Source organism: Balaenoptera borealis, assembly GCF_965194805.1.
Source record: "Balaenoptera borealis genome assembly, chromosome: 5".
NCBI lineage: Eukaryota > Metazoa > Chordata > Mammalia > Artiodactyla > Balaenopteridae > Balaenoptera > Balaenoptera borealis.
The window spans coordinates 70,409,784-70,433,736 of NC_138862.1; the positions used below are offsets into that span (position 1 = coordinate 70,409,784).

Consider the following 23,953-nt stretch of genomic DNA (forward strand, 5'->3'; position numbering starts at 1 on the left):
GCTAGACTGAGGAGTTTGAATTTATCCTGTAGTCCCCAAACGGCCTGACAATAAACTCCCATCACTAGAGGGAAACTGAGAGTCTCAGCTGGACGCTGCAGCGTTCTCCTGGTCGAGTACTCCTGCTATGGTCTGCCCCTTCCCCAAGTTATGTCCACACGGCCTCCTCCATCATTTTCCTAAAATGTAAACTATGTGATGACACTCTTTTGCTTAAAATCCTTCAACGGCTCCTCACCGCCAAAAGCACAGCTTCCACATGTAAACTTTGTGCCCAACATACAAGCCTGTTACGTGGCCTACCTCTCACATCTCTTCACTTGCCCCTGCGCCCCCGGGCACCCCAGGTTCTGGTCATTTCAAACCACTCCAAGCCTCTCAAACATGCTGAACTTTAGCATATTTTTGTTTTGAAACAATTACTTTGGCTGCAGCACGGGGAGCAGATGAACTTGGATGGTGGTAGCACAGATGGGGAGAAGACGAATTTCAAAGAAATATGTGGTGAGTGGACAAGACTTACAATAGGACAGGCATTGTTCTAAGCACTTTACTTGGATTTTCTCATTAGTAGTCCCAATTGCCCTATGTGGTGGTACGATTATTATCCTAATTTTTGAAAATATGGAAAACGAGGCACAGAGAAGCCAAGTAATTTATCCAAAGTCACACAGCAGGCAGGTGTCAGGGCTGGGATTTGAATCACATTTGTTTGACCCTGGAGCCCATATTCCTAACCACTATGTGTACTGCCTCTCCAGTATAATCCAGGCATGACTAAGTGATAAAAATTAAAACAACACATAGGATAAATGTTCAAGGTGACCTAGGGTGTTTTATAGTTTAAAAATGTGCAACAGATCCATCCCCAAGGCTTGCAGATGGAATGTAGGAGTTGAGGAGAAGGTAGGAAAAAGGATAATTCCTGGGTTTCTGGCTGGTACAGCTGGATGAAAGGTGGAGACAAGGAAAATCAGGAGAGGACGACAGCTGGGAAGAAGATCATGAAATCAGTCTGAGACATCCTGAGCCTGAGGTTCATTTAAGACATCCACGTGGAGCTAAAGGGAGCTTGGGAGCAGGTCTGAGCAACACAAGGGTAACTGAAGGTGTGGGCACAATGAGATTCCTGAGGGAGACTCTGGGGGAGAAGACGTCCAAGCTGTGCCTTGGACAATCTCAGCACTGAATGGACGGCCAGAGGAGAAGGATCCCACAAAGGAGCCTACAGTTCTGACTGACAGTGGGGAGAGAGCTTTTCAAGATGGGCGCGGTCAACAACATCAGCTGTCACTCAACAGTCAAGTAAGATGAGAGCTGAACAAGCCTTAGATGCAGCAGGACACAGCCATTCAGGACCTGGAAGACCTATTTTGGTGGAATCATGGGCCTGAATCCAAATTGGACTCTGATGAAGGCTGCCTGGGAGGTGATACATGAAGTCAGTGGGTGTAGACAAATGTTTTGAGGAATACGGCTGTGAATATGGAGGAAAGAGGAGCTTGCAGTAGTGGGGGCGGGGAGGGTAAGGGTTTCTCTTTTTCTTTTTCTTTTTTTTTTTTTTAAGACTGGAGAGTCCTGAGCATGTTCTAAACCTGACCAGAAGACTTGGTTAACAGGGAGAGTACAGATATACAATCACTTATCACACGGATATATTTGTTTACACATTTGCCTCATCTCATTGGCTTGCAAACCCATACAAAATCAAAGACGGTGTTTTATTTTTGTTTGCCTGATGCCTAGCATGGTGTCGGGCACACAGTAGATGCTAAGAACATGTTGTTGACCGGTGGAGGCTGTGAATGACATCAGGACAAGCCTGAAGCCCTGGGGAAGATACCCGATGCTGGAAATTAGAAAAGGAATGAAGTATTATTGATGCTTATAAACTTAAATGTGATTCTTGAGATATTTCAAATTCTTAACAAACGCCCAAGAAACCCAGAGACTTGAGGATGACATGAGGAATAAAGACTAGGGAATTCTCTTTCCTGTGGCAACCATGGTCATGGCTGAACAGAAGTCACAGGCTTTGCACCCAATACTGTTCTTGCATATTGTTCAGATTTCTCCAGCAAAAGGCTCTTCAGAGATGTGAACAATGATGCATCCTCAGTCTCAGGGCTCGCTGCTCCTCCCTCCTTGGCTTAGTGTCAATGAACCAGGCCTGACAAGCTCAGCTGAAGGTGCTTCCCAATAGGTGATGCCCTGAGAAGCCCCTTACCCTTCGCCTTCATCTGCTGAACTGCATGTTGCATTCTGTATCTGATCAGCAAAATATGACCACTACTAAGCAAATGAGGTGATGCTGCTTTAAGCTAAGCTTCCCCAAACCTCAAGAATACTTTGAGATGATAGCTCTGGCTAGAAAGCCAAGACCCCACTGTCAAAGGCAACAGAGCTCTGTCAAAGGGTATCTTTGCCTTTCTGGTCTTAGCACCTGGTTTCTCGATGCCGATGCCCAGCTGCCAAGTCCCTCTAACTACTACTGCATTCCACACGAGGGCACCAAGGAAAGGACTTGGTGTCTGGCCCAACTCTATCAATCACAGGGAGATTAAGGCAACGGAGGGAAGATGGAAAATCCTGAGTGCCTTAATGAACTCACCTTTCCAGTTTCAAAGGAGTGTGAGGAACCATAGTCCTCATAGGACCCTGAGAACGCTGACTCAGAAAGAAAAACAGAAGGCCTGTGGCCAAGAGAAACAGAAGTGCCTCACATCGACTTCTTGAGTTTGGCTTAACCTGCCTGATCTGCCTGGCAGGCACTTCTGGGGAAATGCCAACAGCATCTGGGGAGACATGAATTCACTCCCCTTTCCCCTGGTCACTGCAACAGGATGAGAGGGTTACTATTTTCACCCTGGAAAACTGTCATGTTGTTGTGGTGGGTTAACAGTTGCCACATTCCATCCTCAGTTGGCCACTGTTCAGAGCCTGGAGCAGCGCTCTCAACGGACACAGCTGGTCTGGAATGTCACATGAGTGGGCCACGCTGAAGCCTGGCTGCCAGGAGCCCAGCCAAGCCAGGAGATGGCAGGAAGCAGCCGCCCAGAGAAGAGCATCCCCTGAGGGTTAGGGTAGGTGAGCTTTTCTTAGGCCAAGGCTTTGGGCCAACCACCGGTGGGGAGCATGGCCAACATGCCAATCTTCTCGGCCACAGCCTCCACCACACGGCTGATCAGTAACAGCCACCTCAGTCTCCTGGTAGAGGAACAACCACCAAATGAGATCATGCATGCCAAGAGTGTTTTATACATTAGAAGAGGCTAACAAAGGTTCATTTAAGGAAAGTGGGTCCAGCCTAATCAATAACAACAGCCAGACACCCACTGACTACTAAGAGGAACACTCTGTGCCTTTCATCAAATAACAGTCACGAAGGGATGGGTACTTCGGCTGGTCTCTTGCTCTGCGTGTGTCCTTCGGCCTGGTCTGCTATGTCTGATCTATCCTTATGTAACCCAGAGAAACTCACTTAGCAAAACAGAGACTAAAAGTTTCCTAAAATTTTTGACCAGAATGAAAGAGCACTTATTAGGTAAGACTTGGAAAATGTGGGCTAAATGCTTGAGTGGTGGCAGGAAGGGCTGGGCTGGTATTAAAGAGATTTGGGAAGGGTCTCAAGCTAATCAAAATGAGTAAAATTCGGTAGAGATGAGGTAACTATTTACTTACAAGGTTCTGCTCGTCTGAATCTATAATCAAGAATCTCAAGGTGCTTTAGTCCAGGTTCTGGGCCTCAGTTTCCCACAATGTAAACAGTCAATGCAGGTAATAGACAGTTGACCCACTGTGTGTGACTGGTGGTGGTAGAAAAGGCAGAAGATGCAAATAATCCCACTATTTTGTGCTTGCTCGTGAAGAGCACAAAATACTAACAAATTAGCCTCAGTGTGTTTCCAAGGAAAAACATCTCAATATACTAAAAAGTGTGTTAAAATAGATTCTATTTATTATTATTATTATCATTATTATTACAATGTTTGCCTAAAGGCCAATGATGTGATGTCAAATAACATACCAACCTGGGAAGTATATTCCTGTAGCTTAAGGACGGTGGGTCATCTGATGAACACTTTTGGGGGTGATGGTTGTGGGCTGGGGTGGTAGGAGGGCCCCTCCTCTGGGTCAGAGGGCAACAGGCAGGGCTCAGGAAGGTGTCCAGGAGAGAGTGAAACCATGTGGTCTTCCAGGGACAGACCTTCCCCCTGCCCTGTGTCCTCCAACTCTTGTTTGTAGAAAAGCTTTAACCTCCCAAGGCTTCCCAAGTTCCAAAGAGCAAATTTAATCAGAGGAGTGAAAAAATGCAGGAAAAAGGAAAGCGGTCAAGCAAGACAAAATAATAGTTTAGCCATAAAACAAAGTCAAGGACCCTTAGCTCCTCCTCAAGGGCTATAGATGACATCCTGAGCCATAACCTTGAGTTGCTTTGCAGAAGCTAAACCCCTCCCCAAGCAGAGGAAGTTGACTGCATGCTGAGCACCAGCACATAGTCCCCAGACCATAGACCCCAGACCAGTTGGAGGCAGAAAACTGATAACTGAGATTTCCCAAAATATCACCCTGTTACCTCACCACAAGCCAATCAGAAGAATGCCCATAAGCTGATCAGACACTCTGCAACCCTCACCCCTAACATTGCCTTTAAAAACTCTTCCCTGAAAGCCCTTAGGGAGTTAGGGTCTTTTGGGCATGAGCTGCCCATTCTCCTTGCTCGGCACCTGCAATAAACACTGTGCTTTCCTTCACCACAACCCAGTGTCAGTAGATTGGCTGTGATGCATGTCACCCCAGTTCCTTTCATTAACAAGAAGATGCAAAACTTCTGGCAGACTGAACTCACTCAGAGCAACTTCCAGACACCAGCGAGCATTTGGATCTGGGTGGAGTCCTTAGGTCAGTGTTCTGACAGTCAGGAACACTTACCCCAAAGGAAAACAGGGCTCCATCCAATCCCGCCCCACCCCACCCAAAGCACTGAGCAGCAGAGTCCTATAACCAGTTACGTCACAGTTTCCAAAATCAAGACCAAACTCAAAGTGACAGCTCAACACCCAAGAAACAGAAACAAAGGAGCCTTACGAATAACTATTTCAGTCACCAGAGGTCTCTCATCATTTTCAATTTAACTAAGAATGGGAAATTTTCTAATGTGTTATTCTACAGTATCAAAAAGTTAATGCCACCCAATTCTATACATGACTAACATCTTATCTTTGGCATTTCTCATGGTTTTCCTAGGATTTTCCTTTTTTTTTTTTTAAGTTTCATTATTTCCTTCACAAGCCCAACTCCATGACCTTGTATCAGGCCTGAAGTTCAAAGGCATGAGCAGAGTCCTCATCCCAAGCTCCCCTGTCTGCACGCTTCCCTTTCTAAACAGACATAGAAGGGCGGTGAGGTGAAAGCCAACGCTCAGATTACTCCATTTTTCATGATCACTGGTAAATTGTTGCTTAAGATGTTTCTGGAATCAGGATCTGAGCAGTGACCAAGGGCAGTAAGAAAACTCCATTCCCAGAGCTGAGTTCAGAGCATGCAACAAGGCAGGTTCTCAAAATGGCTTGCCAACATGCTTCTTATCTTTCAAGATCTCACACAAGTCTGGATGGTGGAAGTAGAAGCTTAAGTGGTTCATATGCTCATTCCTCAATCCCAGAAAGTTTCTGAGGAGTGGAAAATTCTAGGGACAACAGACATTTAGAAATTAATTCAATACTGTGAGCAACTCCAACTCTGTACCCCTGGCACCCAGTACAAAACCTGGCACATGAGGAATGCTCAGTGAGCTCTTGAATAAGATGAATGCAGCACTCTACCTAAAACAAAATGACCTCAGTGAGAGACCACTGTCTCGGTATCTGCAGCTGCACCAAGGTCAGATACTTATTAACACTGCAGTTTTTCCAAAGAGCTTTCTCCAACCTCAGGCTGCAAGAGGCTGGATGATTCCAGAGCTGAGCAGCGCAGCTCACCTGGTTCATGCAGCCAGTCTGAAAGGTGCATCGTTGTGTTACGTGACTAAGCCCTAAATTTCGGTACCTTTTTGCCTTTCAGATGAACTTGAGCAATATCTGGATGCAGATGGAATTCTTAGAGAATTCCTGACCATTAGATAGATGCCTATTGAGAACTTCTGAAACCAGCCTCTTTTGATACCATGAATGTCCCTGATGCTTATCTTTGTGGAAGAAAATGTTCCTCCGGGAAGGGAGGGAGGAGGAGGACAGCTCAAAACATTTACTCAGCACCCTGAGTGGGGAGGCAGAGTCCAAGGAGCTTTACAGTTATTGCCCTATTTGATGCTTACAACAACCCTCTGGGGTATTTGACAGATGAGAGAATTTGTCAGAGAGGGTAAGTGAAGAGTCCAAGGTCAGAGGTGGAAAGGGGGAATGCCAGGTTTAGAATCCAGACTTGAACACGCACTGGTCCTCAAGGGTCCTGGTGAATGGTCTTTTGTGGAAGTATCTTTACTAACTTTGTGGAAGTATCTTTACTAATTACGGGTGTATCATTCCTTACAATCGTAGTTACTGAAGAATACTGTAACAAATTCTGTTCTCATAGCCACCATATTCTGAATACTCCAAAATGCAAGATGACTCTCTTGGTCTTTGCTGTCATGTGCATAATTAGGATTTATATATTACCAGATAAAGAACACTGCTATGAGGATATTCTTTAGAGGGAGAGGAGACCTTTCTCTATAATGCATCTTTGTATTTGCAAATAGCATCCGGGTAAACCATCAAGAAACTGACTAGAGACTAATATACATGAAAAGATGTGAAGAATTTTCTAGGCTTTCCCACCTGAGGCACACAGTGATAGCAATCCCACCAAGAGGCCCCTTTCTTCTTGGGAAATTAAATATGTCAAATCTTGGTTCATTCAAAAGGTACTTTTTGAGGCCTCTGTCATGGAACCACATTCCAGAAGGTCCTATAAGTCATTTATGAAATATGCAAATTGCAATGCAGTGACAGAAGGTAGAGCTGTGACCATAGTCCCAGAGATGGCCACCAGGATACTTACTGTGAGTGTGAAAATTACATTTCTGAAGAAAACAGTATGAATAGGATGAGAGGTATTTTTATAAACATATCTGGATAACTGTTGCCATGGAGGTGTTTCACCTGGCAAGAATCAGGAAGTCCAGAGCTAGGGCTTAATGTCAGAGGCGCTTTTACCAGGAGAGGCTTAACATAACCTTGTGAAACTTTCTGGAAACCATCAGCCCAGACCAGGAACCTGTGTTTGGATGCCGGCTGTGGCCACTAGGAAGGATGCCACTAGTGTCACTCTCCATTTTTTTTTTTTTTTTTTTTACATCTGAGAGAAAACTGCAGTGCCCCTTGACCTCTAATTGCCTGCCACATATTAAAGGATTCATATATATTTATATGGATAAACCGGCCACAAAACCTATTAGATGAAGTAAAATATATGAGACCTTACTTAGATATACTTTTGGGATCTCACAGTCACAAGATCAAAAGCATTCTGTTCAAAATTCTATATTCTATTTGATATAAATTTTCTCAATATATGAAACCCAAGAAGCAGGCTATTAGCAAATTATTCCATGTACGCCAGTGCATGCATTTTAAGTACAGAGACTGCTGGAAGCATCAGGGTTGCGACTGATTTCAACAGTTTACCGTAACGGAGTAACCCAAATCCCAGGAAATGCACTGTTTGGGTACAGAAACCAACAAAGAACAACAAAGTTTGAGCAGTAACCTTTAATTACATTGAAAACAACTCAACAGACCATGTCCTACTTCACATGTTCTATTAGCAGAAGGATTCTGAAGGGTCAGCACTTTATGAGACTCAAAAGAATAGAAACCCTCACAATGGCCCCATAGCTCCCTCTGTACACACAGGAATAGTCTATGGACAGAACCACTCTCTAAGTTATGTTGCCTCTAGAAACCAGACGGAGAAACAGCAGCCCTGGCTGCACACACAGTCCCATGACAGTGTGTCACAAAAGCAATAACCAAGTTGTTCAACTGCTTCCAGACCTTAGTCGGATTTGCTTCACTACTAACTTTTATGATGTATAACATATCACAAACCTGTAATCTCTAGCCCATCCCCTCGGTCCTGTCTCTTGGTTGGAGGTAAGGACCAGAGCCTCTTACAGACGGAAAGACCAGAGAGAATTGGAGGAGCTTCTCCAGGATGTCCCCACTGGTCCTGGCCTGGCTCTGCCTCAGCCCCCGTCTGAAGATGGACCAGAACCACGCAGCCCCCGCGGGCCCAGCTGCAGGGGGAAGGGCTGAGAAACACTGAGAGAACGCTGAAGTCAGCTGCTTGTGAGTCTCCGAGTCAGCATCTTCAAGACCAGAGTCATTGTTGAGAAATAAGACTTCTCCCCCACAAAAACCCCGAATGCAACAGTGATCCAAGAGCTCAAAACCAGCGGGCCAAATTCCGGAGAGGGATCCCAGAGCTGACCACGGGAACAAGGAACTGGGGGCGGATCCCTCACCCACCCGCTGCCGCCTCCTGAACAAGCTGGAGTGTTTGTGAGACAAGGAACGAGGAGCTGGGCGCTACATCGACGGGCCAGGAGGATCGGTCCTGTCTGGAGCTGGGCATCCTTCCTGGATGATCATATACCACCATGACCTTATTCCAGAAACTACTGTCTCCCGGAAGACTTGGATAGCTTCAACTAGTTGTTGCTTTTGAAGTGAAGGGGTGGAGGAGGCTAACTGGGGACGCAGTGGGAAGACAGTCAAGTGTTCTAATTATTGATGTATTCAAGTAATTCAACTTCAGGTGCTTCTTAGGATATAATATTATATGAAAAAAGCAAGCTACAAAATTGTATACATACACACACTTGGAAAAAATTTAGAAGGAAAACCTCTTAAAGTATGGATGATGGAATGGTGAACAATTTCTTTCTTTGAGAACGTTCTAGACCTAAGAATAATCCTACAGCTAGTTGGAGTTATTCCCTTGACTGAGGACACACTTTAGGAAAGGATGCATGTGAACCAGTGAGGGTAAAAGAAGTTCTTTGTCTGGTTCACCAGATGGTTCAAATTAATCCTGGTCACCAAGAAGGAGACAGACAGCTCAGACTGACCACACATCCATCAACTCCCCCTGTATTTTTCAAGCTTTCCAACTTCGGGGGAACGAAAGACATCTCAGCTCAGCAATTCCGAGGACTTAGTGACTCAAAGCACCGCACATGTGGGAGCCCCAAGGGCATTTTTTTTTTAATTTTATTTCTTTTTTTATACAGCAGTTCTTATTAGTTATCTATTTTATACACATTAGTGCATATATGTCAATCTCCCAATTCATCACAGCACCACCCCCGCCCCTGCCGCTTTCCCCCCTTGGTGTCCATACGTTTGTTCTCTACATCTGTGTCTCTATTTCTGCCAAGGGCATCTTGAACCTCCTGTTTGCACACCTGGGGACACACGAGAGTCTCTCAACACCACAGGGCTGGATGGAGCGGAGGGAGGAGCGAGCACCCAGCATCTGGCAGGAGCCTGAAATGCAACACTAGCTCAGGAGGACTGTGGGTTCTCTGGGTATTCGCTCAGCTACAGAATACTCTCGTTTCCAAAATGACCGGTTTTCCTTACTAAGGCCTCTCGCTCCTCATGTACCACCCGCCCCACACCTCCAGGCTCTGTGCTGTATTATTTTCAGAGGCACATGACACCTGAGGGAAGGAGGGGAGGCAGCCCCCATGTGCTGGGCCCTGTTTCCTGCCAACCACTGTGCTGGGTCCTTTATCCACGTCTTCTCTTTCAATTCTCAAAGTAATGCAGAAACAAGGGAGTGCTGGGGTGTTTTTAGAGACAGGAAAACCCAAAGTCCAAGACAACCCAGGCAGTAGGCTGATAAACCATGGGGATGAGATCTGCACAGAACGTCCGACCTAGCAGCCCTGGCTCCCAGGCAACACAGACACAAGCAGCCTTCTGGACGAAGACACATCAGAGGATTATTTCTGGTACCTGAGGGGAAAGGAGGGAGCTCCGTGATAATACTTGCTAATATGTTAAAAAAAAAAAAAAAAAATTCATGGCTGAAAGTCAATTACAGACACAGCCAGGCTTCTTGGAGCATTTATGGTGGCTGCTAAAGGGAATGGGCAGCCCACCCATCCCGCTGTGCCGGAAGTCCTCAGCAAAGCCCCGACTCACGGGGAAGGCGGCCCCGCCTGCACACTGGACAGCAGCTGTGGCTCCCAGGGGCGTGCGGCACTGACTCTTAAAGGAGGCAGTGGTCAGCAAGGCAATGTGCCTTAGACACGTTTTCTTACTGCTCACAACAGCTCTGTGCCCAAAGTGCCACAAGTGGCACGTGGTGTTGGTGGTGGTGTTGGATTTAGGCTTGGACCTGCCTGATCCTAAGCACATTTCCTGCTAATCCAGACAGAACCATCCCGTGGAACCATCCAATCTATCAGAAAGAGTGGATCCCTGTGGCCTGATCAGCACATCAGATCCTGACTCTTGCCAGCTAGCTGACTCTTCTATGACATTATACGTCCTACATTTTCTGGAGTAATTCCAATTTTGAGCATGCTGGTTCCGTTGCACCCATGGGTGTGCTCATACTTGTCTTATGATGCATTCTGCCCCCGGAGGCCTCACGGGCTTACGCTCATCTGTGCAACCCTCTGCACTTGTTTCTCCCGTGGAGGGATGGTTACCCCTCCCACAGTGACAGATCATTTACATGTTCTGATTTGTTTCACATGTTTGTGCTTTATCTTCCCTGCCACACTCTAAGTTCCTCTTAAATCAACACTTTACCACTGGAAGACCGTTCACAAAGAAGGAATCCTGGAAACAACAGATTACACAGCAGTAGAAGAAACTACAATCCTGCCTAAAATTGTTCTGCTTACTCGATTTGCAGGTGGCATGGTGCTGGACAGAATGACCCTTTAGAGACATGAATTTACAGTATCTCATCAGAGAGCAACTCCCAGAATGGGAACTGCCAAACTGTAATTTAACTGGAATCCATGTAAAGTCCTATGCTTAGATTCAAAAACTTAAGTGCTCAAACGTGACACAACAGAAACTTGGCTTGGCTATAGTTCATTCAAAATATTAAAGATCTTCAACTTTTGGTATAGTAAAGTTAAAACCAAGTTCAATGGTGCAATGTGACTGTTTAACAGAAAAGAAAAAGTGAGTGTTGTTAGGATGTGTTAATGGAAGTGGAACGTTCAGGTCACAGGAAGCAAATGTTTCACTGAACTCGGGGCTGAGCCCTCGTCACCCAGAGGACAAATAACACGCCTGATTCTGAGAGGCACACTTAACAAAATGATAGAGCCTCAGAGAAGGAAGACACCTGGTGTGTAGCCTGGATAAGAAAAGAGAACAGAGAAACATAAAGAAGTTCTCAGACGTTTGACAGTTTGTCATGCGGAAGAGGGAGCCTAAAATGTGAACCACTGGGCAGAAGTGACTGAGAAACAATCTTCTGTTCGATATAAAAGGAAGCTTTCAAATCACGTCTATGGGAGGCAGAACAATGGCCCTCAAAGGTGTGCACGGCCTAATCCCTGGAACTTGTATCAGTGTTACATTACAAGGTAAGAGGAACCCTGCAGATGTGATTAAGTCCAGGATCCTGAGATGGGGAGACTCGCTTGGATTATCCCGTGGGTCCAACGCAATCGCAGGGCTCCTTATAAGGAGGAGGCAGGAGCATCAGAGCAAAGCAGAGGTCAGAGTCAGAGACATATCTGAGGATGCTACACTGCTAGCTTTGAAAACAGAGGACGCTGCTACAAGCCAAGGGGTGCAAATGGCTTCTAGAAGCTGGAAAGGGCCAGGGAACAGGTTCTCCCTTAGAGCTTCTAGAAGGAATGTAGCCCTGTTGACACCCGGATTTTAGCCAAATAACACCTGGGTTTTAGCCAATCCATTTCAGACTTCTGACATCCAGAACTAGAATACATTTGTGTTGTTTTAAGCCACTAAGTCTGTGGTAATTTATTAGAGCAGCCATAGGAGATGAATGGGATGTCTAACAAGGGAACAACCTCTTCTGGCCCCAGGGAGCTCCTTGTCCCCAGGGACCATCAAGAAGAGGCTGATCACCTATGGGTCAGGAATGCTGTGCGGTGAGTCCTGGATGACCCACAGCCGACCCCTCCCCCAACTCTTGAGAGTCCACATCACGTAGCAGTGCCATCTCCTGCTTTTGTATTCGACACGCTGGTCCCACCCCCAAGGCTTGCCCTTGTCTTCTCCCAGGAGGACTGTGGCAGTAAGTAAAAGGCCTGCTTTGGGGATGTCCAAACGGCACCCAGGCCTGTGCCTGGCTCAGAGCAAAAGTGCTGCGGGGGTGCCTACCTGAGCAGAGGACTCCTTTGTTCCTGGCGCAGGAGAAGTTGTCGCACTCGCAGAAGGGCCCGTAGATCTTCCCAAACTCGCTCTCGAAGCAGGAGCACTGGTTGCAGCTGCACTGCCCGCGTCCGCTGCACAGGGGCTTGCCCTCCGCTTCTCGGCACAAGTTCTGGTACCCGCTCTGGCTCTCCCCTTCCTGGCACTCGCACCTGGTGCCCAGGTAGCTGGGGTTGCACTCACACAGGCCGCAGACGTAAGTCCCGTTGCCGCTGCACCTGGCGCTGTCCGGCTCCAGCCCTGCGCTGCAGCTGCACCTGCAGTTGTAGGTGACCCCCACCTCCAGGCTGTCCCGGAATCCCACGGGCCGCAGGGTGAACATGTGCTGCGCATGTTTGCCCGGGCAGCTCCGGGCCTCCACCGACACCTCAAAGGACGCCTGGGCAGGAGAAAGAGAGGGGACATGGTGGCCATGGTGCATCTGGGCCTCCCGCTGTCTGCACCAGCCTCCTGATCACCCAGGGGCCTAGCCCGAGCACAGTTCCTCCAAGGTCCTCAGTGAAGAACTGGGGCCAAATCCAGCCCCTCCCCACACTCACGGAGGGCCACTCCACGGCCTGAGGAGGAAGAGGCCCCGGAGACAGCAAGCCCCTTCACTTTACCCAGGAAGAGCGTATTCAGGCGTGCCAACATTTGACAGGCATCATGGTTGGTTCTTTAACGTTCATCATCTCTTTTGTCTCCCAGAGGAAAAGGGCTTCCACAGGAAGGGAGAAAGATTCACTCAAGGTTACAAGGTTCTCTTTCTCCCCTTTTCACTCCTATCCTATCCTCTTCCCGTCTCCATTTTGAAAGTCAGCAAAATATTCAACAATTTACCAGGCACCTCCTCTATGCCAGGCTAGACGTGGCTCCCTGAACTCATGGGGCGCTGTGGTCGAGAGGCCCTGGCAGCTGCCTGCCCTTCTGCAGAGGTGTTTCCTCCCCTGCTGGAGAAGGGAGAGATGACTCTTGGGTCCCTTCCAGCATATCTGTCTCCTCACAGACACACCTGAGCCTCCCTCTGCCCCAATTTCTCTCTGTGTGGTCCTCACAGCCGTGTCTTTCACAATCAGTCCACGGCCCGGAGGTTGTAAAGTAGCATCATTGCCACACACGTGGACAGACTTTTTCTTATTAAACAAAGCATGTACAGGAGTGTTGCTAACCCTCGAGCTGCTTATGGGTTGCCATGGAAACAGGCAGCAAGGTGGACCTCGCTGGCAGATGGCAATGGAGGAAAGATGCCTGTTAGCAGCCCACGTGGCTGGGATGTGAGGGAAGCAAGGACACTGCTCGCTGTGATTCTCCCAGGGATTAGAGCGTGACTCCACCTCCCCTCCCCACACCATGTGGTGAGAATGGTCCAGCACGGCCCTCCAAGCAGGGCGCTGTGGAAATCTGCAGGCAGGTAGCTGGCACGCCCTGACCAAACACTATCCTGAAGTCCTTCTCCCCCGAACCGACAGAGGCCTGGTCTCACTCCGGAAACTGACCCACCGCCTCTGGCCCAGACGTCTTTCTTTTTCAAAAGGCTCCTCAGAACATTCTGAAACTCAGAACAAGTTAGGAACCACTTTTAGCTACTGGTATTGTTAACTCTATTATTTGGGTTGGAATAGAACTGGTTTTTAAAAAGCCATCAATAACCTGCTTTACTGGGTACTCTTTAGGTAATAATGTATATTTCTGGAGAACACTCAAAATATCTTTTTCTAAACGTTCTACAGATCCCTGTCACTTTGGGATCTTTACTAATTCTTAAAGGCCCCCCCCTCTGTGACATCTAGGGACGCCACCCCACAGGGTGGGAGTGGGAGTGCGTAAGGCTGAGCAGGAGACACCGCTTCCTAGGTCTTGGAGAGAGTCTGCTTGGCAACAAGACACCGGGAGTCGGCATTAGTGAAGCAGTATCACAGCAGACACCGTCAGACAGGTGCACTGAGGAAAATGACCAGGAGCCAGGGTCAGAGGACACCGGGAGAGCCAAGCCAGCTGCAGACAGTTGGGACGGGCCCACACCCCACCTCCATGTAGGGGGCGGGAGGAGGCAAAGGGAGAGGCTGGCAAAAGCACGTTCACAACTAGGTTCCAAGGCCCTCAGGTACAGGTGGGCTCTTGAGGTAAGGAAGCAAGACGCGGACCCACTCACGGCACTGCAATCTGCCTAATGGCTACCAGGTGCCGAGTACTACACGCACCAGGCCCCGTGCTGGGCATTTCCACGCGCATCTCATTTACATGCCCTAGGAGGAGGCATCCTCATTTACCAGAAAGAAAACGGGGTTGGTGGGCTCCGGGAGCTTAGTGCTGGTCACACAGCTGGGGAGGGGTGGGGCTGGGCCTGTGCTCTCCTTGGCATGTCACCTCCTAGAAGTAAGGAATGAGGCAGATGTCCAGTGTCCAGACCTGGGTAGAGAGAGAGAGGCCCGGCTCACAGAGGGACCACTAGATGGTGACCCACCCAGTAGTGACCAGAAGCTCCTGGTCAACTTTAAACCTTCCTGCCTTGGGCTGGGGATAACCTGAGCCTGCAGATGGAAGGACACGGAGGCTGCACCTGACCGAGGTGCCATGGGGCATCAAGAATGTGGAGGTGAACATGCCTCCCTCTGAGGCTCAGAGAGAGGCCTACTACCTCCCAGGGGAATAACTTTGCTGGACTTGTTAAATGGAAAGCCCTGCCCCCCACAAAGGCCGCTGGGGGTCAGAAGTGGAAAAAATTACAAAGAAACAGCCTGGACCAAGAGCCAAAGGCATTTAATTATTGCAAGACTGTGGGGAGTGTCCATCTGTGAGCATAACCTTCCCCCAGGAAAACTTGCCTGCACCAAGGGATCAAGTAACAAGAGAGGGAATTAAATCTCCTGGGCCTCACAGATGTGTCTGTGTTTGCTGGAGAGGGAGTGGAGAGGTTGGGGACGCCCCTGAATCAGCGCCGGCAGCTGATCACCCAGGATTCAGAAAGGCTCACACGCTGCCTGCCCAGTCTAAGGCCTGGCTTCTAAGCAGGTCCCAGTGGCCTTCTTCAGCCAAAGCTCTGGTCTAACCGAGGTCCAAGCTGTCGGGCCCCATGCAGGCTAGCGTGCAGCTGGCCACCTGATAACCAGAGAACAGCTCCATTTCAGCCACTAAGTCTCAGGCCCTGCTGGGCACAGGAATGCTATAAAAAGCACCTCAGCAACAGCAAGTAAATCTGTTCTGCTACCCCTCCCTTCAGAGTACATTTCCCTGAGGGATCAGGAAAGAATCCAGAGAGTTTGTCAGGCAGCTGGAATGAGGCTTCTCTTCCCTGATTACCGTGGACTCTTGAGAGTGAAGCCTCCCCAGTTCCCGGAGACTTGCCGTTTTCCCACTCCGAGATTCCAGAGGAAGGTCGCGGACATGGCAGTCCTCCCTCCCGCCCAGTCTTATTATTTGAACCTCACTGGGACGCTCCTGGTTCCCGCACAGGGCCGCCGGCCTGATCCACCCTTTCAAAGGGGCTACCCAGCCCCCACCCAAACCCACCAAACCCAAGCTCTGCAGATGCCAAGTCCACTAGGAGCTGGCTGAGACAAAGCGCTGGGCATGGGCAAGGGGTGGAGAGCCCCAGGGGAGGGGCCGGAGAGCAGGACGCTGTGGGAAGCCCCGACGACGGGGCTCACTGGGTCCTTTGTACCGGGCGTTAGTGCCGGTCGCACAGCCAGCCACTTGCATACTGATTTGTCAAAGCCAGTTCATGAGAAAATTGACTCCCAGTGGGCAGGCCCACTCAGTCAGCCCTGGTCGGTGCTGGGAGGAAAATTAGGGAAAAAACAGAAATCACTGGATTTGGGACTGCAAGATTTCATGTAAGGAATATTTCACTGAGGACAACCTTTGTCCCTCACCCCCTACCACCTCCCCTTGCTTCTTGCCTGGACAGATCTCTTAACCCAGAGGACACAGGACAGTCACAGAACCGCGGCCTCTGATTGGAAGTGACCATGGAGACGGTGCCCGCCCACCTCCTCCACCTCTGCAGGAAGCTCCGGAGGCAAGACCTGCCCGGATGCCACTTGAACCCAGCTGTCCCAAGGCTCCCCCTCCCCCATGGGCCATGTCCTTATCCACAGGCCAGACCCTGAGATGCACCGGATGGCAGTTACACCCTGTCTGCTTTCCCTAATCCCTCTCCTCCAGTGAGCCTCCGGGCCCTTCTGCTGTACTCTTTACTCCTGCCTACCCTCCTCGCCATTTCTGACTTACCCAGAGCCCTCCCAGCTCATGGTGCTAAAGAACGGAAATAATGCCTGCCAAATAATGGCCAGACACCTTAGCTTGGCATGTTATGTCCTACCAGTTGGCCCAATCCTGCCTCTGCAGCCCCAGCTCCTCTCCTCTCGGTTCCCAACCCACTCCCCTCAGCTGCTTCCCACCGGCAACAGGGCAATCAATGCTCTTTCACACCTTCTCGGACTCATCACTAATGGGGTCTCCCCACCCTTTTTCTATGTCTGGAAAACTCTGAGCCTCAGCTCAAAGAGCACCCCCTCTGCGATGTGGGGCCCTTCTTCCTTGGGGCTCCCGCAGCGCCAGGCCCAGCTTTCATCACTGCCCCCAACTCTATGGGGTTGACTCCTGCACCGACGTTTCCTCAACCAGATTTGTCCCTGGGACAAACGTCAAGAGGGAAATGCCCACATACTCAGGGGCAAACCTAAGTCCAACTGTCAACTCTTTGGAGAAAGTTCAGCCTGAGATGAGGGACAGAAGTACATCTCTCCTTAGCAAAAAGGGGGTTGAGGGGAAGCCCCCCAGTTCTCCCTCCAGGCCAGCTCTGTGGGCACATGTCCGTGCAGTCACACAGAGCCCCACGCTCAGAAGGGCCCGTGCTTAGTTTAATGCTCTGCTGTTGTCATCTTGAAGTTCTTTATTCTTTAACAAGGACCCCACATTTCCATTTTGCCCTGGATTCTGCCCCCCACTGCCTCCAGGGCCTCAAAGAGCTCACCTCTGGTGGCCTGCGAGCAGCACCAGGTCCGGCTATGACAGGCAAACGGCCACTGCTCTGTGTCAGCTTGTTACCACCCACAGAAAACAAAACCTCACAGCCCTGGCGGCAGAGCCGGGGGCCATGTGACTGTGGCCTCTTGGGCAGAGAGAGGAAACAAGGAGCCAGCATGGCAGGCCTGCCTTTGGGCCACTGTCTCAACAGGACCACAGCCCCTGGGAGCCCAAGGGAGGCTCTCCCCCTGGCCCGCCCGTGTGGAACTGCTGTCGAGGGCGTGGGGAGAAGCACCTTTCTTCCTTCTGTTTCAAATGCTCTAGAAGTCATCCAAATACGTCTGAGATTTTGCACTTTTGTGAAAAATGCCACTTGAAATCCTTTCCTGTCTTCTGGACAATGTTCCTATCTTTCCGAAGTATCCTAGCAAAAAACAAAATCTGTACACTAGTGTCCGTACAAAAGTGGTGACGATCCCACCTTTTGCTTCTCTGAAACTTCTACTTTCAAAATGCACGAGGTATAAGGAAAAAAACACGAACTTTGGCATCAGTGGTTGCAGCTCTGACACCTGGCGCTTGTGCCCACCAGCAGCCAGACTTCCAGCAAGTCTCTCAGGGCCACCCCCCGCCCCTTGGAGCCTCAGTCTTTCTCACATAAAATGGGAAAGTAATGTCTACCTGACAGAGGCTGCAAGCAGCAGAGGAAGCCAGCAGCCAAGCCCTAGCAGAGCATGGAGAGTATTATAAATTCCCACGAAATGGTAACTCTGTCCTTCCCTCCACGGTCAGAAGGCAACGACTGGGGAGGGAGAGGACTTGGCCTGGAGAGAGCTGTGAGTGCACTGCCGTCTGTGGGTGATCCCACATCTCGGGATACCCAGCAGCACCGAGCCCCGGGGGTGTACGCAGAATGTGGTGCGGCGCCCCCTGCTGGAGGCCCCGGCCCTCGTCATGGCGCTCTGCTCTGAGGCGAGCCGTCTGAACGGGGAGGATGGAACAGAACCACGGGCAGCAAGAGGCCAGGGGGAGGGGGCACGGGTGCTGGCATCAGAGCCAGAAAGCCCTGGCCTTGAACTTTCACTTTGCCACTTACTGGCTGCTACTTACTGGCTACTTACTTGGGCAATTAACTGAATTCTTCGTGCCTCAGTTTTTCTCATCTGTCAACATGAATAACTATCTTCCTTACAGGGAACCCGGTGAGGAACACGGAGCTAACTCTTTGTCCAGTTACTTTCCAGTCCTTTCCAATACTAACTGCATTGCCCCCTTGGGTCCATTAGGGACCCAATATTCTTATAATAATTTCCCCCTTTTTCTTATGGCAGCATAAACCGGCTTCAGTTTCTTGCATTCAAAAAGAATTCCAACTTTCTGCTATTATTATCAACAAACACCAGTTCCTTTGATCTTCCTGGTGTCTAGATACCTCATCATGATAGTTCCTTTACACTTGCCCTTTGAAAAAAAAAAACAAAACACTGAACAAAGAACTCCAGATGCAGTCTGACCCACACAAAAAAGAGTGAAACCATTTTCTCTGGGGTTCCATTAATGCAGCCTCAGTTGGCATTTTTTTTTTTAAAGCAACACTGCTTATTCACACTGAGCCTTTGGGAATTAGAATCTACCAGATCCTTTTCTTAAAAGCTACTATCAAACCAAGTTCCCTCTATCCTATTAACATTCTGAACTTAATGCAAGATATTAATCCTGATGATTTCAACCCAGCTCAATTTTTAAAAATGTTCTTAAATCTTGGTTTTCCTGCTTTATAAGCTAACCTGTTTTCTCCAGCTTTGTGACCTCCCCACCTTTGATAAGCAGTTCTCCCTCGAGTTAATCTCAAGCCAGTAGTAGACAGGAGACAGCTGAAACCTCGGTCAAGTCTTCCTCCAGATGACGTCATCCACACTCTTAGAAAGCAGGTTTACTCAGCTATGCATCTGCCTAGCTGTGCTATCACCAACCCACGTTACCTGTCTTGGCATAAGGATGTCATTAGAAATTGTCAGGAGACTTCCTGAAACCCAGGCGCCTGCTGTGTGTGCCGTATGTCCTCCTCCTTGCCTCTGTTCCACTGAACCTATTTCTCCAAGTAAAGGGTTCCTTGTTTGGGTGTTTTTCACGCATCATTCTTTAGCTTTCCTGACACACTGCACCAAACATCCCATCCACAGGTCTACAGAATCCACTTACATGTAGTTTTTCTGCTTAGTTCTGCCTCCTTCCATTTTTCATAGCTGTCTCTTTAAAGCCGGTGACTATGAGGCATTTGTGTTTTTTAAAAACATCATCTGGATTGATTAATCATTGCAATTGATCAAAACAACATACATATATCACAAAATTTGACAAGTATTAAAAATAAAATTTTATTGGGTGTGCCACTTTAATGAGATGGGGCTTTCCCCACCCAAGTAGTTCATGTACATTGAAAATATTACTCATTGCTAAATAAGACGGGGAATGGCATCAATTCTACTCCTATTTTTTATCTGTACAGATTAAAGCACTCTCTCCAAAATTTATTCACGTCAATAGGAAAATGGGAATTGGAGTTTTGTTACAGCAATGTCACCTTATTCTATGAGTACCTTCTTAGCTAAACGCCATAAATAATCATTTAAAATTTTTAATGATTCATCGTTTGAAAACTTGATTAGGCCAATCTTTCACTTTTTTTTTTTTAAAGCAAAAAGAAACTTGGAAGAAAACCTGCGTTAGAAAAAGATCTGTTACCTAGTCATTAGAGTCCTTCACTTTCTCAACCTTGATACCGCATTCTGAACGGTCCCTTTGCTGGGGTGAGGTACCACTGTAAGATTTAGAATGGGTGAGATGTACGCCTGTGGGTTGTAACGTGGGCGAAGGGCAGTTGGGAAGGGGAAGGAGGGAGAGAAGCAATTACAGAACGTGAGGAAGCTCCAGCAGACCACGCTGCAGTGCAAGCAGTCTTGCGGCCACACGTAAGTCTTTTGCAGCTGTTTCCCTGGAATCCAGGGTATGTCTGCTTATCTCCACCTTGGCCATCATTAGTGCTTATGAAAGCCCAGAAGATATGATCATGTATTTTTAAGGTCCCTATAATTTTTCTGGTTCCAACCAGATTCTTCAGTTACAGAAGAGAACTTTCCCTCAGTTCTCTTTCTATTTGCCTTTCTATTTTCTGAGCAATGAAAAATGTGTCAATAAAGCAAGGAATGGATCTCACAGTCTGCTTCTGGCAGCAGAAATCTCTAGAAGTGAGGCTGGCTCTCCACCACCACTCTGCCTGCCTCTGAGCCAGGATTTCATCTTTGTTCTCGTCATCCATAAATCTTCCTCCTTCCCTCACGTCCTTGGCTTGGTACACAGATACACATCTTTATACACAATGTTGCTTCTCCACCATTTAATTATATCCACTTAAATCCAGAAAAGGCACCCATGCCCTCCATTGCAACAGTTTATCCATTCCATCTCATCAAATCAGAAGAGGTGGATGGATTTCTTCATACTTTACAGAAAGGAAAAGTGAAAGTCAGATTACCCAAGGCACAGAGCAAGCTGTAGAAGACTAGAAACGAAGGCAGGGCCAATTTCATCCCTGTCAAACAAAGATAATGATGGTTTAAGACACCCAAAGGCACAATGTCAACTTGAGGAAGCCTTAAGTGACAACACACTGAAGGCTGTGTACTGCCTGGAGCTTTTTACTAAGTCCACCTGCATCTTGAAGGCACAGCACAGGGCAGGCTTAGGAAAGTCCCCCAGCATGCAGAGTTGGAAGACAGAATACAAACTCCTAAAGGCCTCTAATAAGTCACGAAAGGTATCAGAAGCCAAAGAATGATGACCAACGTTAACAAATATAAACCAACGAGGGGTGAGAACTTACTGTGTCCCCGATCTTCAGGCCTTCACACTTCCTCTGACCAGGGTAAGATACACCGTCCTGGCAGGTAGCAGTGAAGAAGAGATTAATATCCTCAGGCTGATCCCAGACAGACAGCTCCACTTTAGACCGGATGCTCTGAACAGAGAGAGATGAAGCCAGAACCACTTAGTAAAGGCTGCAGCCAAGATGTTCTCCACACTGGTTCTCTGATGCCCACATGGCTTCCTTTAACTCCGGGATCTCAAGCCAAGGCAAGAGCCAGTGGGTTAGGTTCGCTGCCCCTCCCTCATCCCTTTCCTCCTCTGCACACCCACACACCATCTTACTAGCCCTGGCCTGAGGTCTCCCTCTGTGATCTCAGAGAAGTTGCTAATGGCCCACCGGCCATAGGATAATCTCATCTGCTTCCAGGGGTCATGCTCTGTTCCTGCTCGTCTCTGCAGAATCACCCCATCCCCACCCTCAGCTTCAGATAGCGCCTCAAATCTTGCCGTGCGCGCTCCAGACGCCGGGCCTTTGCACGTGCCTGGGATAATGTTCCTTTGCTCAGCGGCTCTTCTCTCTCCTCCCCCCGCCCTCCGTCAGCTCCCTATCTTCCTTCCCCATCAGCTCAGCAGGCACCTCAGATGAGATCCAAATTCATGAGCTCTCAACTACATTCTGAGAGAATAAGACCTTATATGTGGATTATGTTCTCAAGACAACGGATGAAGTAAAAATCAAGCCAAAATTACCCGACAGATTAGAAAAAATAAAAGACTAAAAATATCAAGTGTTGGAAACGAGTTGGAGCAACTGGGTGCCTCATACCCTGCTGGTGGGAGCGTGAACTGGTACAACCCTTGAGAAAAACATTAGGCAGTACCTACTAATGCTTAGGTCAACCTTAGACAAGCAATTTATACTTGGATTATATCCAACAGAGATGTGTACTGACCAGAAAACACGTCCAAATGTTCACAGCAACACTGTCTGTAACAGCTAGAAACTGGAATTACCCAAATGCCTATCAACAGAACAGACTTTTTTTTTTCTTTTCAAATTATGGTGTGTTCATGTAGAATATCATATAGTACAAGAATGAATGAAATATGACTACATGTCACAACATAGATGAATCTCATATCACACAGCCCAAAAGAAGCCAGATGCAAAAGGCATATATAGTGTATGATTCTATTAATATGAAATTCAAAAACAGGCAAAACTAGCGGTTACCCCCAGGGGATAGTAGTAGAAAAGGACATAGGGGTTCTGGATGCTAGTAATATTCTGTTTTTTGGCCTGGGTGGTTCTATACTCGGGTGTATTTAGTTTGTAAAAAGTCTGTACAATCTTCTGTATGTCTCCAAGTTTAAAAAATTGACACTGAAAATCTCTAAGGAGGATGTACTTTAGAGACAGAGGCCAAATGGAGTAACTGGCTTGTAGTTAGGGCACATCTTACAGAAAGAATTTTTTATACACTAAATACACTCAGAATAGCAGGATGCACATACTCCGAGAGACACATGGACACATGGACCACCCCCCACCCCAGATTAACTGAGGGCCCTTCAGACTCCCCTCTGCTTCTCAGGTGCACTCCAGGGAACAGGGCGTTGGACGGAATGGCAGGCAGAAGTGCCTCCTGCTCTCATGGGGTTTCTTTTCTTTCTTTTTTTCTTTTTTGCTGAGCATGTAGTGTTAAACTTGAATTAGTTAAATATGCAGTTTTCCCAACACATTCACAGCTTGTTGAAAACACTCTCTGCAAAAAATAGTCTCTTCCTTTGCAACAAATTGTCTAAGTGCTTCTACAACTCTAAAAATACTCTCTCTTAAATCCACTTCCTCTTGTTAGCGCCAGCCTCCACTGGCAGAGGGCTTCGAGAGCGCCACTCAGCACACACAGCTCTCCTGCTGAATGTGGTTAGCTGTTCACAAATCTGTTCTCCCCACTGAGCTGTGAATTTCAAGGACCATATCATATTTCTCTCTAGGACTGAACACAAGCTTTTGCTGAATGGATGGATAGATGGATGGATGGATGTTTTAACAGCAGCTATGGTAGGCAGCTCAGGTCTACTGGAAGAAACTTAATTTTTGAAAGACAAGGTAAATTAAAAATTATATATATTAAATGCAAATAAATGTGAGGATGAGGCAAAACAGTTTATCATTAAAGGGCTAGGTAGATCGGAGCTATTTAAAAATTACTTGGGATCAGTCTCATGAAATATGAGGGCCCCGTGGCTCACAAACAAGACTTCGGGAGAAAGCATCAGCCCATCCCATCAAGATCTGCTGAAGCCACCACCTGGAAGCATTAATGGGAAACTCGGTGGAGGGAGAGAGAGCACTGGGGACTGGGACTCCTATTCAATGAATCAATAACTATAACAGATGGAAACAGAATCCTATATTCTACTCTGGCCGTGAGACCCCCAAGTTTTGTGTTCAGATCTGAAGTTTGTATTATTCCTGATCCCCATGTCGTCTCTGGAATCAGAAACTCTTAAGATGTTAGTGAGGGTGGGAACTGTGGAGATTACTCAGTTCAAACCTCCCATTTTATGGAAGTGGGAACTGAGGCCAAAGAAAGGGCCTTATCCAGGGCCACTCAGCTGCCAGGGGCAGTCAGGACCAGAACCGGGCCTTCTGGGTCCCCCGGCAGTGCTCTCTGTAGTCACCAGACCGGGCCCTCCTTTATTCGGAAACT

The 23,953-nt window shown here is 48.0% G+C and overlaps 1 protein-coding gene across 1 annotated transcript in view; it reads right to left on the bottom strand.

The window, feature by feature from the left end:
• The window catches only part of ITGB5 (integrin subunit beta 5), a 110,387-nt gene that overhangs the window by 18,968 nt on the left and 67,466 nt on the right, over nt 1-23,953 (bottom strand). Inside the window, exons 9-10 of the mRNA XM_082392301.1 lie at nt 21,253-21,387; nt 12,372-12,801 (exon numbers count right to left, since the gene is read on the bottom strand). Coding sequence (XP_082248427.1) covers nt 12,372-12,801; nt 21,253-21,387 — 565 coding nt within the window. The remainder of the gene's footprint in view (nt 1-12,371; nt 12,802-21,252; nt 21,388-23,953) is intronic.